We start from the raw sequence: 12526 nt of genomic DNA, 5'->3' as shown, positions 1-12526 counted from the left end.
GTAAATGATAAATTTTGTATTGTGTTTTAAAAATTTTTTTAAAGTTAGTTTTAAAAGCCACTAAAACACACAGCCATTATGTTGACTCTAATTCTTAGTGACCCTATAAAATTATAATTAAAATGACAGACAATACTAGGTGTTTATTTAAAAGACTACAGAGCAAACAACAGAATCACCAATCCAGGGGTTTTAAAAATATTTGTGGAAAAATGGAAGATAATGGAATTTTTCCACAAACATTTTTGGAAGTCTCCTTACATGCATGTATTGGTGATGGGAATATAAAATGTCATTCTAGAAATTTCTTTAAAAATTAAATTAAAAATGAATAAACAAGTAAAAGTTAAATTTACCATGCGACTCCACAATTCCACTTCAATTATCTAGCCCAGAGAAATAAAAACATATGAACAGGCTTCAAAAACCTCAAGGAAAATGTTAAATAGAATGAATTTTTTCCATGAACTTTTTTAAGCCCAAGCTTTGCCAACTGTGTGAACTTGAGTGAGTTACCTGACCTTTCTGTCTTAGTACTCTCATTTGTGTAACAAGTATAAAAATAGTATCTCTTAAGGTCTATGGATTAAATGAAATAATTACATAGAGTCCTTAGTAAATGCCTAGTATTCTATATTGAATTGTGTTCTCCCAAAAATGTGTGGTCAAGGAGCCCTGGTAAAGCACTTAGCTGCTAACCAAAGCTCAGCAGAGGTCAGACATCACTGTGTAGAGGTGTGACAGCATGATCACTTTTGAGCATGATCACAGAGACCCTACAGGACAGGGGAGAACTATCCCTTTAGGTTTCCGAGGAGATAAAGCTTCATGGGAACAGAAAACCTCACCTCTCTCCAGCCGAGCAATTGGTAGGTTTGAACTGCTGACCTTGAGGTTAGCAGCCCAGTGCAACATGCGCACCACCATCAGAGATCCTCTGTACAAAATAGGGTTTTGGAAACCCTAGAGGGGGACTCTACTGTCCTGCAGGGTTGCTAGTTGGAATCTCCTTGAAGGCAACTGGTTTGGTTTTCTTGATACATGTAATCCCATCTGAATCTCTGCTCTGGTTATGCCATTGAACAATGGCTTCTGAGAAATAAAAAGGTGTGGGGTATAAATAAGGCGCCGAGTAAGCATGAGTGGGAAAAGGCGGGTGCCACATGGAGACCTCCGAGGAGCACCGAGACTAGGGTGGCTCCCAGAGCACACCGAGCGCCAGCCCCGGACTCCGGACGGCAGCCTGGGAAAGGTGAGGAAATGGACCATTTCTGTGATAGCAGCACATGCGCAGGCAACACTGGCAGGTACAACTGGGAGTCACACCACCGCTTTGCAAGGGAGACAGGCTGAAAGGGGTCGAGTGACCTACTAAGGTTAACTCAGCTCTGATGAAAGAATAGTCAACATCTTTTAAGCTCAACTTAATTTTCTTCTATAATTCTACAAAATAGTCTATTAACTTGATTGCTGGCCAAAATAAATAATTAAATGCCTTGGAAAAATGAGGTGAAAAATGCCCTGGAAGAAATGTTGGATGGTGCTGGTAGTAGTGACAGTTGAACGGTCCTGGTGGGGCGTAAACAGGAATATTCCTACTGACTAAGTAACTCATCTACGCCCGGTTACACACGTGGCCTAGTGTGAATATGCAGGATGTAAAGAGCACTGCTTCAGGCCGATTAGCCTAGTCTCAACCGAACAAGCTTCAGGAGCTGCGACGCTGAGACGTCAACATCCAGACACTGGTGACTGCCTGCCACATTTGACTAATCCCACATGACTAACCCCACACAGGCAAGCTACTAACACACGCAGCTCAGAGAAGAAGGATTTCGGGAAGCTTGCTGGCCAAGCCGCAGCAGAAGTTAAGCCTCAGTGGTTACTATAATGTCATGTGAGTGTGATGTGCGCTAAACACGGTGTGGTAGTTACATAATCTGCTGTCAACTTGAGATTTATGAGTGAAGGGGTGGAGTTTAGTCTGTCAATCAGGTCACAGCTTGACCTCATTTGGAGGTGTTAGGGAGGTGAAAACCTCCCTGGAGGCAGGACACACACACTCCCTGCGAGACATTCTTGTTGAGAAGACACATGGAGCTACCAAGAGCCCTGGAGCTGAAGGAGCCATGTGGAGACCCCTGCCAGCACTTAGATGCTTCCACTGCCACTGGATCCATTCCATGCACTGGCCTGTGATCTTCCTGCATTGGGCGTTATTGCATGTGTTGCTTGAGTCTGAAGAATTTATAGATTGGTATCAGGCATGGGCTAACATCAGACTTTATGGACTTGATTGGGCTGGGATGTTTTCTCAATGTTCATTTGCTCTTGTATATAAAGCTCTTTCTTATACATGAGTCTCCCTGATTTATTTCTCTAGTCTACCCAGACTAACATACCTGTCATTCAGACCAGAATTCTACTCCTAGGTACTATTAAATCTGCCAGCTACCTACTGACCTGTCTTTTCTTTACAGAATAAACACTTGCCCTTATTATTTTTAATGTATTATTTGATACACCCGAATGAGTTTGGAAGCATGTTAATTATAAAGAACGAGCCAGAATTTGAAAATTATCATTAACTTGCATCTACTTTAATCTACTCTTCTATCCTGTCCTCTTGCTGTCCCCACTGCCTAACTTTCCATCCATTGCTTCATTAACCCTATTTAATTAATTTAATTTAATTGCTCCTCCTGGTACACCACCCTCCCCCCCCTAATTGCTTTTCTTGGTTTCTGTAGTACTGGCTGCCTTGCTTTTCCGACTGCGTCTATGGTTTTCCCTGCTCTCCTTTCCCTCTCGTGCACATTCTGGTCTCTCTTTGCCATCTAGACCAGCGGTTCTCAACCTGGGGACTGCGACCCCTTTGGGGGGTTAAATGACCTTTTCACAGGGGTCGCCTAAGACCATATTTCCAATGGTCTTAGGAACTGAGACACCTCTCCTCCATCTCCAGGCGGGTCCGCTCACATACTGGGTCACCACTACATGAGGAGCTACGTTACAGGGTCGTGGCATTAGGGAGGTGGAGAACCCCTGCTCTCGACTATCCTTAGCTTCCACGTCCATGGTTTCTCTGCATCAGTCACCACCACCCAAGGGTCGCCTCACTGACAGCTCTAGCCCTGAGTTCTCAACCCTCAGCCCGCTCTCTCTGCTCAACAACTACAGTATATTCAAAAGCAAACCCATCAACTTCCTCACACCAGATCCTCAGAAGTCCCTAGGACAGGGAAGGTTGCCGCTATCTCTTGTTTTGAGTCCAAAAACCAGGAGGCAACTTCCATATATCCCTTTCCCAGCATCAAGCAATCCATTAACTTGAGTTTTTGACTGTACCTATGTAGCCCTTGACAGTCTATCCCAGGAGTCCTCAAATTTTTAAACAGGGGGCCACGTCACTGTCCCTCAGACCTATACGAGGGCTGGACTATAGTTAAAAAAAACTATGAATAAACTACTGTGCACACTGCACATACCTTATTCTGAAGTGAAAAACAAAACAGGGCAAAGACACCCGGCGGTCAGATAAATGTCCTCGCGGGTCAGCGCAGTTTGAGGACGCCTGGTCTATCCATTCCAACTCCAGCACCACAGGCCAAGCTCCCTTCCTTCCACCCACTCCCTCAGCGAAGAGGATGCTCCTCAAACAACTGTCTCTTCCTGTGGAGTTAAACAGTGCTTTCAATAACTGCTTCCTTGGAAGTAGAGGATCGAGTGTTCTAAGTCAGTTCTGGGTGGTTTTGAACTTCCACCTTTTCAGTTAGACAAGGGCACTAATCCTTTGCACCAGTCGAGGATGCCCCTCTCCTTAGTTACTGCTTGTTCTTCTTTCTAAGCTTACTTCTAATTCCTGCGGGGGAAACCTTCCTTACCAGGTACACACCTCTTAGTCTAAACTTTTGTTGTACCACGACCAATGCTTTTGTAACACTTAACACCAATAACATCTTAGGCTCATTTGTATAATCTTGATTGATGCTTTTTTGCATTTCCAGAGTTTATCTCTAGGAAGGCAGGAAAGATGTCCTTTTAGTTACATCAGTGTGTCCTCAACATACGGCAATGTGCCTCCCTACAGTGGTTGCCCGACTGACTGATGCGGCAGAGAAACAGCACTTAGCTGTTGAGGTGGCAAAACATCATAACTAGCCTTTTCAAATCTCACTCTAAAAGGGACTCCGGTGTTGCACTGGCTATGAGTTGGGCTGCTAACCACAAGATCAGTAGTTCAAAACCACCAGCTGCTCCTCAGGAGAAAGAGGGGCATTCTACTTCCATGAGATTGCAGTTCTGGAAACCCACAGGGGCAGTTGTGCCCTGTCCAACAGGGTTGCTATGAGTTGGAATCAATTCGATGGCAGTGAATAAGGGTGCATGGCACTGAACCCCATTCTCACCCGTCCCTTCTTGATTTTACATTTCATTTCCCAGGTCAAATCATGCCTAAGGAATGAGTAAGAAAAATTCCTTGGTCCCAAGATTCCACACAATAAGAGACAGAAGACATGAATTCTGGAATAAGATCGGCTTAGATGTGAATTCCAGCACTGTTTTTACGAGCAGAAGGATCTTAGGCAAGTCATTTCTATGCTGATCTCAGTTTCTCATCTACAAAGTGGAGAGAAGACTTGGCTCTTTGGGGCAAGCCCCAATCCCAACTATGTGGACAACCCAAACCCCTGCCCCGAAGAATGCACTTCAGAGGACAGCACTGAAGCTACAGCTTGGGGAGAGGGGCACGTCTGATTGGAGCACACAGAGAAACAAAGAGGGATGGAGAGGGAGGGGAACACATCCTGGTTCACCAAGCCACGAGGATGATATTCCTACTCAGAGAAGACAATGCACAGGGAACCACATGGCCAGCCCCACAAGACACGACATCCCTCACTGACTCATAGCACTACAGGGGACAACACAGGAGACACAGTATGGGAACTGTGCCCAATCCGTCCCTATCACACTGGGGCGAAACACTAAGGCATGCAACAGAGGAGCAAGGGGAGCAAAGTGATGAAACCCCCGGGGAATATAAAAAATAGACTTTGGAGACAGAGTGTGGCACCCCATCAAACTCGACTGGAAAACACTTGTAAAGGCCAACAAACAGACCTTGAACTATTTATAGGCTTTTCCATTTTTGCTAGTGGCTTTCTTGTTGTTATTTTATTTTTGTTGTCATTATTTTGTTGGTTTTGACTTTCTTTGTTGTTTTGTTTGGCTTTGCCTGTTTTTTGCGCTTATTAATGGCTCTGCATGCCTATCTGGATAAGAGAGGTGGGATAAACAATTTGGAGATGAAAAGAATGGGACCAATAGTTCTGGAGGGATACGGACGGGACAAGAGAAGTCGGAGAAAGGAAGAGGGTTAACCAAACCAGGGACCTGGGAACAAGTGAACTAAAATCCGTACAGAGAAGGGTGTAGGAGGCCTAGTGGGGCTCAATCAAGGGCAACGTAGCAGCGAGGAATTACTAAACCAGAATGAAGGCCGAGCATGATGGTGCGACAAGAGGGAAGCAAAAGGACATAGAGGAAAGAACCAGGAGGCAAAGGGCATTTACACAGGTCTAAATTCAGGCATGTACATGTGTAAATATATTTCTATATAATGAGAGGGGAATAGATCTATGTACTTATCTCTGTAAGGTAAGAATTAAGAAATTATCAAGGGTTCATGGGGATGGGGGAGTGAGGTGGGAGGGGGAAAAATGAGGAGCTTATGTACCACGGGCTCAAGTAGAAAGCAAATGTTTTGAGAATGATGATGGAAACAAATGTACAAATGTGCTTGACACATGGATGGATGTGTGGATTGCGATAAGAGTTGTATGAGTCTCCAATAAAATGATTAAAAAATAAAGATATAGCGTTTGAAGTCCTAAAGGCTTGAAGATATACAAGCGGTCATCTAGCTGAGAAGCAACCAAGGCCTTACGGAAGCAGTGCAGCAGCCCGTGTGATCACGGGGTGTTGATGGGGTCAGGGATCAGGCATCGAAGACCCAGAACAAAATCATACGTGTGTGTGTGTGTGTGTGTGAGAGAGAGAGAGAGAGAGTGTGTGTGAGAGTGTGTGTGTGTGTGTGTGTATGTGAGAGAGAGTGTGTGTGTGTGAGAGTGTGTGTGTGAGAGAGAGTGTGTGTGTGAGAGAGTGTGAGACAGTGTGTGAGTGTGTGAGAGAGAGTGTGAGTGTGTGAGAGAGAGAGTGTGTGAGTGTGTGTGTGTGAGATAGAGTGTGTGTGTGAGAGAGAGTGTGTATGTGTGAGAGAGTGTGAGTGTGTGAGAGAGTGTGTATGAGTGTGTGTGAGAGAGAGTGTGTGAGTGTGTGTGTGTGAGAGAGAGAGAGAGAGAGAGAGAGTGTGTGTGTCCCAAAGCCCAGATACTTTGTTAACAGTATTTAAAAAAGACTTGGCTCTGTCATACATGGTCATATGAAGTTAATGGCGTAATAAAACATAGACATCCTCCCTAGACTATTGTTCAGATTACTTTACTGCTACTATTATTAGTTTACTAAAATCATTACTGAAGGTTCAGTTAGCAACATGAGAGGCTGGGTAGATGGATGGCTTCTCAAGTCCCTCCCAGCTCTAACAATTGGGATTTCACTGTGTTGTTAATGAGCAATAACTTCCTTTTACTTTGGGGAAAAATGCCTTAATCTTGCTTAAAACGATCACATGAAAGACCTAAAGAACTGTACTATCAAGCCTCGGTGTGCCTCACCTTCCTGATTCTCGGGTCTCTTGTTCTCTGATGGTCAGACTCGTGTGTGGCTGCCTTAGCTAGCACTTTGCCTCGGCTGGCAAGGCTCACTTCCTGCGAGACATTCCTGAGAAGCCACATGGACATACCCCGATGCAGCCCTGGGTGTCGGAGAAGCCATGTGAAGACCCCTGCCAGAGCTGGGAGGCTTACAAGCACACCGATTCATCTTTCCTCCTGCATTCAACGTTATTGAGTGTGTTTTGCGAGTTTGGGGAGGACTTTGTAGACTGGTGTCAGACATATGAGCTAATGTTGACTAATGTCGGACATATGAGCCCATATGACTGCTGGGATTGGACTGGACTGAGGTGGGATGCTTTCTTAATGTACACTTACCTCTTACATAACTCTAATATACAGATGAGTTTCTGTGGATTTGTTTCTCTAGTGCACCTAGACTAACTTAAAGACAAAAGAACTCTACTCCCATCAAACTCTATTCCCACAAAGGACTAAAGCAGCGGTTCTCAACCTGTGGGTCGTGACCCCTTAGAGGGTTAAATGATCCTTTCACAGGGGTTGCTAGATTGATAACAGTAGCAAATTTAGTTATGAAATAGCAACAAAAATAATTTTATGGTTGGGTGGGGGGGTCACCACAACATGAGGAACTGTATTAAGGGGTCATGGCATTAGGAAAGTTGAAAATCACTGGACTAAAGGATTCCACTCTCCCCATCAAGCTATGTTCCTGAAAACTATTCATGGAAAAAAAAATAGTCAGAGTCCAAAATCCCACAAAAAGCCAAAGAGTATTGAATGTCATATCTCTTGGGGTTCTTGGTGTACACCAAACAGAGAAATTTTGGATCAGGCTGTAAATGGCCAATCTTTACATCTAAGTTTTGGGAACCCACGAAGTCTTTTCATGTGCATCCATGAATTGATCTCTGGCCTAAGGATGCAGCTTTGCAAGAACTTTATGATTGAATCCCTGCGGGTGTAGGAATACCTCGGATCCAGGAGGCCTTGCTCCACTCCCCAGGCCATCTCTCTCACAGCGTTGCTGATCTCATGGCGGGAGGTATATGCAAAACAGACATTCAGGAAACACCTGAGGAGGGAAGAGCCAGTCACTGAAGAGCCTGCAAGCCTGGGGTGTGGAGACTGCAGACTAGAGTGGCTGGCAGAAGACCCTTCTCCTGGATGTCCACTGGGATGAGACCATGAGCTGTGTGACTCTACTGGCCTCTCAACTCTCTTCTTTTCTCCTGTCCATCACTTTTCAGAGAGAAGGAGTCACTGTGATACTGGCACAGCAAAATAAAAAATCTGATGCAAACCCAAGTCACACACAGGCACCCCTCAGGAAGCTTGGAATGCCGACTTCTGGACCTCTCTGTACGACTTCCCCAGGACGTCCTACCCCCAGGCTCAAGGACTGAGACAGAAAGGAAAGTCTTGAAGAATCAGTTGGCAGAGACACAGGGACGACAAGGCTTGCTGCATAACCTCCACCCCTTCACAAGGAAAACACAACCACATGTTTGAGGGAAGTCGATGAGACACTGCGGGTGTGAGGAGCAGAAAGTCTCAGAGCATCCCAAATGATGCCCTATCGCCTCCAGAACCAAATAAAGACCCAGAAAGACCCAGATGTGCACCCTTCAGAGCCAGCAAGGAGTCAGGGCTCTAAGGGGAAGTCTGAGAACTTACTTGTTGTAGTTTTGGGTGGTTTGCACAGCTTGTGCAATCAGCTCCTGCAGATCCATAGGCAACAAATGCAGATCGCCCAGGACCCGGATGCACACGCCGTGCTTCTGCAGCTTCTCCCTGATGGAGGGGTGAGGACGGGGAGAGGGAGAGAAGGCAGCGCTGGAGGGCGTGGAGGGAACCAGGTACTCGAGTAACAATCAACTGCGGGATGTGGGTGTTCTCCTGTGTGTCGGGCACTGCTCTACATTCTCTCACTGCACCCCTTAACCACTCTGAAAGGGGTATACAACGTCCCATTTGAGAGCAGGAAACAGAGGCGCAGAGAGAGACAACTTGTCCCAGGTCCTCTAGCCAGCAAGTGCCGGGCCAGGTGTGAGACCCAGGTCTGTCCTACCCGAGAACCCAAGTCCTCCCTCATGACACTGCTTCCTGTGTCCTTGTCAGCAAGCTGCACTTTAGGTATTCCCTGGTTCGCTTCCTCCCAGCAAGCAAATCCGGAAGGACAGGAATACTTTTGTATCTCTGAGTGCACAGTGCTAGTGGTGACGGTGAACATGAATTATGCTTACTCAGTGCCAGATGACTGCGCTCACACTGACCCGAGTACCACAGGAACAGAGGAGTCTGGCTCGAGAGCCTATCCTCTTAATCACAAGATTAAACTCTCATACAATAGTCCCACATCTTGCACACAGTAAGAATGCGTCCACTATTACCCAACCAGCCTGGGATTAACCTGGGAAAGCTATGGTAAATAGCAACAATGAATGTTTGTAAAAAGGAAATATAATCACAAGGAGTATATTGGGAGGTGCGTGTCTGTGAAGTCCTGGGGGATACTTCGTCCTAGACCAAAAGGGCATCGCCATGTAACAGCCATCCTCTAACTGCCAACTGCATTTTTTCAAGAACAAAGCAAGATCTAAATACCTATCCTTGAGAGCCCACTGGAGCTAGAGTAAACAAGTGTATTTTCAAAACACCTAGATTCAAAGCCCAGTACCATCATCTACTAGCTCTGTGACTCGTATAACACTTTCTCCGAGCCTCGGAGCTCTTCCCCTATAAACTGGGGGTGATAAGTATATGACATTGCTTCTATCTCAGACATCAGGCGCAGAGGGAGGGAGATCTACGGAGCCCCACCTGGCTCTACCATTGGCTTGCTATATGACTGTGGGCAAGCCCTCTCTTCACATCGAGCTCGACTGCCCAACAGATGAAGCCAACATAGGCTTGTGGTTTTCACACTTCCTTTTAGCCTAAGAACCCCTTCTTCAGGTAGAACCTTATGCATGCCAAAGTCCAAAATGTAAAACAGACCAGATGAAAGGCAGCACCCTGACCCCACACTCCCTCTGGCCCCTTTTCCTGCAGGAAGTCACCTCTGCAGCTTCGTGTTGCTCTGCCCAGGGCTTCACGATAACATAGGACCGACCGCTCTCTCGGCGATGCGGTGATTGTGGCATTTCTGTAGCACTTACACGTCCATGCATGGTGACACGACAGGAACACAAAATTGCCCCTGGCCTTTTAAATAACTGCCCAGGCTCTGCAGTGGGAAAGACCCAGGTCATCTTGGCTTTGTCCCTCAGACAGCCATGTGATCCAGCATCTCCACCTTAACTCGCCCGTTCATTTTCCTCCTCTCTAAAACTAGGCTAATAATAGCCTTCTCATGGGATAACGAGAAGCTTAAATGAAAATACCAAAGTTCAGGGTCTGGCACATAGTAAAGACTTTAAAAAAAGAAAAAAGGTGTATTGATATAGAGAAGCATTGCTCCTCCCACATTCAGTGTGAGGTGCAGAAGAATCTCAACAGGCCCTTATTCTGCCCTTCCCAACCCCATCCCCCTCCCACCTTCGGTTTGAACTCAGAGCCACACCTGCTCGGCTAGAGACTAGGAGTGGCGTCTGTGGTCCAAGGCCTTGCCACATGAGAACCCATGGGAACTATACAGTACAGACAAAAACCTGGGTGCCTCTCTCTATGCTCCTAAAGACCCACACAGGGACAGACAGGGCAGGACGGACTCTAGAGGGAGACTCAGGTCCAACCCCCCCACAGCTCTAAGCTCTCGAGTACAGGCAGGAGCTGAGCAGAAACTTTGCAATAAAGACTTTAAAAGCAGTCCTGGCTGGGGTGGGCTCCACACTGTGAAGATTAAAATTTCCATCAAAATCCATGTTTGCCCCCTCTGGTTTCACTCCCTAAGTTAACTCCAGTGAAGGATAGTATGGACATGTCCTCAGAAAGACTTGGTAAGCATCGTACCATGTCTCCCAGGAGAGCAGGCAGGGGTGTCCTGTAGGGTCACTCTTGAGGGATGACCACCGCAAAAGATGACCTTTTCAATGCTTCCCTCATCATACGCTCCACAAGCTATGCGAGACATCTGAGCTACGATAGGTCAGTTGAAAGACTGAGTCTGGGCTATTCCGAATCAGAGCAAGCTGGTCCGCGGAGGAAGAGCGAGAGAGCGAGAGAGGAAGAAAGAGATATGAAAGCCAAGGAGCAATGTGGCTCTACCTAATGGGCTTCAATGTCTGGTGTCAGTTTTGCTTGAACCTGGTTGTACTTGTCCTTGTTTTCTGTGAAAATATCTCAATGGCTTCAAATAAAGTCCCCCCTTTCTAATCAGAAAAACCGGCATGTGTTTTCGATATTTGCCCTTGAAGACTTAGAACAGACATTGAGAGAATTTACAGGGTCCTTTAGAGCAGCCTTGGACAAACGGCTGAGAGGGTTAAGGCAAGCGGAGTGGTGGAAGGGCATACGCTCCCTTCCAACAGTAGCTTACCGTTCTTCCATTAAGCGGCTGAACTTCTGCCGGGCCAGATCCATTAGCCCGTCAACTTCACTCTTGGAGCGTTTGAAGTTCTCAATGCTGAATGCGTAGACTGTCACTTCTAGGATGCCCAGGTTCAAACACCAGCGCAGAGTCTGCGAGGGGAGAAGGCAAGGAGCTACGGCACGTGGAAAGGAAGATGGGAAGGGGCATGAGATGCTCTGGGACTGCGTTCAGTGTTAGAGGGAGGAGGCAGATTTTCTTCCTCAGTCTGTGCAAACCTAGCGTAGATACCATCAGAACAGAGACCCACGTAAGCAGAAGGGCACCATCTAAGCAATGGACACCGTGGCCTCAACAAGCACTATGACGCTGGTGCCACTGCAGCTTACGGCAAAGGGCGCTCTTCACTGAGGGTCAAGGTCAAGGTTCTAGTCCCCGATTCCTCAATCAGGCACTGGCTAGGGAGCTATGGGTATTTAATCTTTGTGGGTCTTCATCTCCTTATCTGTAAAACAGGAACAGCACCCATCCCCCCAAGGTGGCTGAGGAGCAATATAAAAATACAAAGTTTTATCACAGCACAACTTTATTATCCTAGTAGACTGAGGACAGATGATTTCTAGGAATAAAAATAAGTGGACAACTGTGCAACATTTAAGAGTCTCCTACCAATTCGTCCTCTTGATAACGTGATCCCACTGGCTTCTTCAAGAAACCAGACATTTTGCAATGCTTACTTTGCAGATGCTTACACAGAAGCACAGAGGCTCAGAGAGTTAAAGAGGTTTATCAAAAGTTAACAGCTCGACCTCCTGATTCCATTAAAGCAGCGGTTCTCAACCTGGGGGTCACAACCCCTTTGGGGGTTGAGTGACCCTTTCACAGGGGTCGCCTGATTCACAACAGTAGTAAAATGACAGTTATCACATAGCTAAGAAAAATAATTTTATAGTTAGGGGTCACCACAACACGAAGAACTGTATTAAAGGGTAGGGGTGTTAGGAAGGTTGAGGACCATTGCCTTAGAGGAAGCTCTGGAGCAGGAAAAATGAAGCTGTCGTGACAGAAATCAAAGCAGTGCTTACGGGACAGAGCAGGAGGAGGTGAGATAAGGGTTGATCTGGAATAACACAGAACTTTATGGAAGGATGGAAATCCTCTGCATTTTGAAAAGTGGGTGGGGAAAACAAACTAATCTGTCAAAACTCCATCTATAGCGTTTACTGTATGAAACAAAAAATGAAAACTTATACTTAAACTCAGCTCTTGAGGCTGCTCCAATCCAGAATCCCTA

General features: G+C 46.2%; 1 protein-coding gene across 4 annotated transcripts in view; it reads right to left on the bottom strand.

The window, feature by feature from the left end:
* DHDDS (dehydrodolichyl diphosphate synthase subunit) overlaps positions 1 to 12526 on the bottom strand; it is a 32849-nt gene that overhangs the window by 15699 nt on the left and 4624 nt on the right. For all 4 annotated transcript variants that reach the window (XM_075552775.1, XM_075552786.1, XM_075552767.1 and 1 more), the window contains exons 4-6: positions 11242 to 11384; positions 8439 to 8555; positions 7735 to 7836 (exon numbers count right to left, since the gene is read on the bottom strand). In XM_075552775.1, the coding sequence (XP_075408890.1) occupies positions 7735 to 7836; positions 8439 to 8555; positions 11242 to 11384 (362 nt within the window). The remainder of the gene's footprint in view (positions 1 to 7734; positions 7837 to 8438; positions 8556 to 11241; positions 11385 to 12526) is intronic.

This window comes from Tenrec ecaudatus, chromosome 1 (assembly GCF_050624435.1).
Source record: "Tenrec ecaudatus isolate mTenEca1 chromosome 1, mTenEca1.hap1, whole genome shotgun sequence".
NCBI classification, from domain to species: Eukaryota; Metazoa; Chordata; class Mammalia; order Afrosoricida; family Tenrecidae; genus Tenrec; species Tenrec ecaudatus.
The sequence above is the reverse complement of the archived record's forward strand: the minus strand, read 5'-3'. Positions and strand labels throughout refer to the sequence as shown.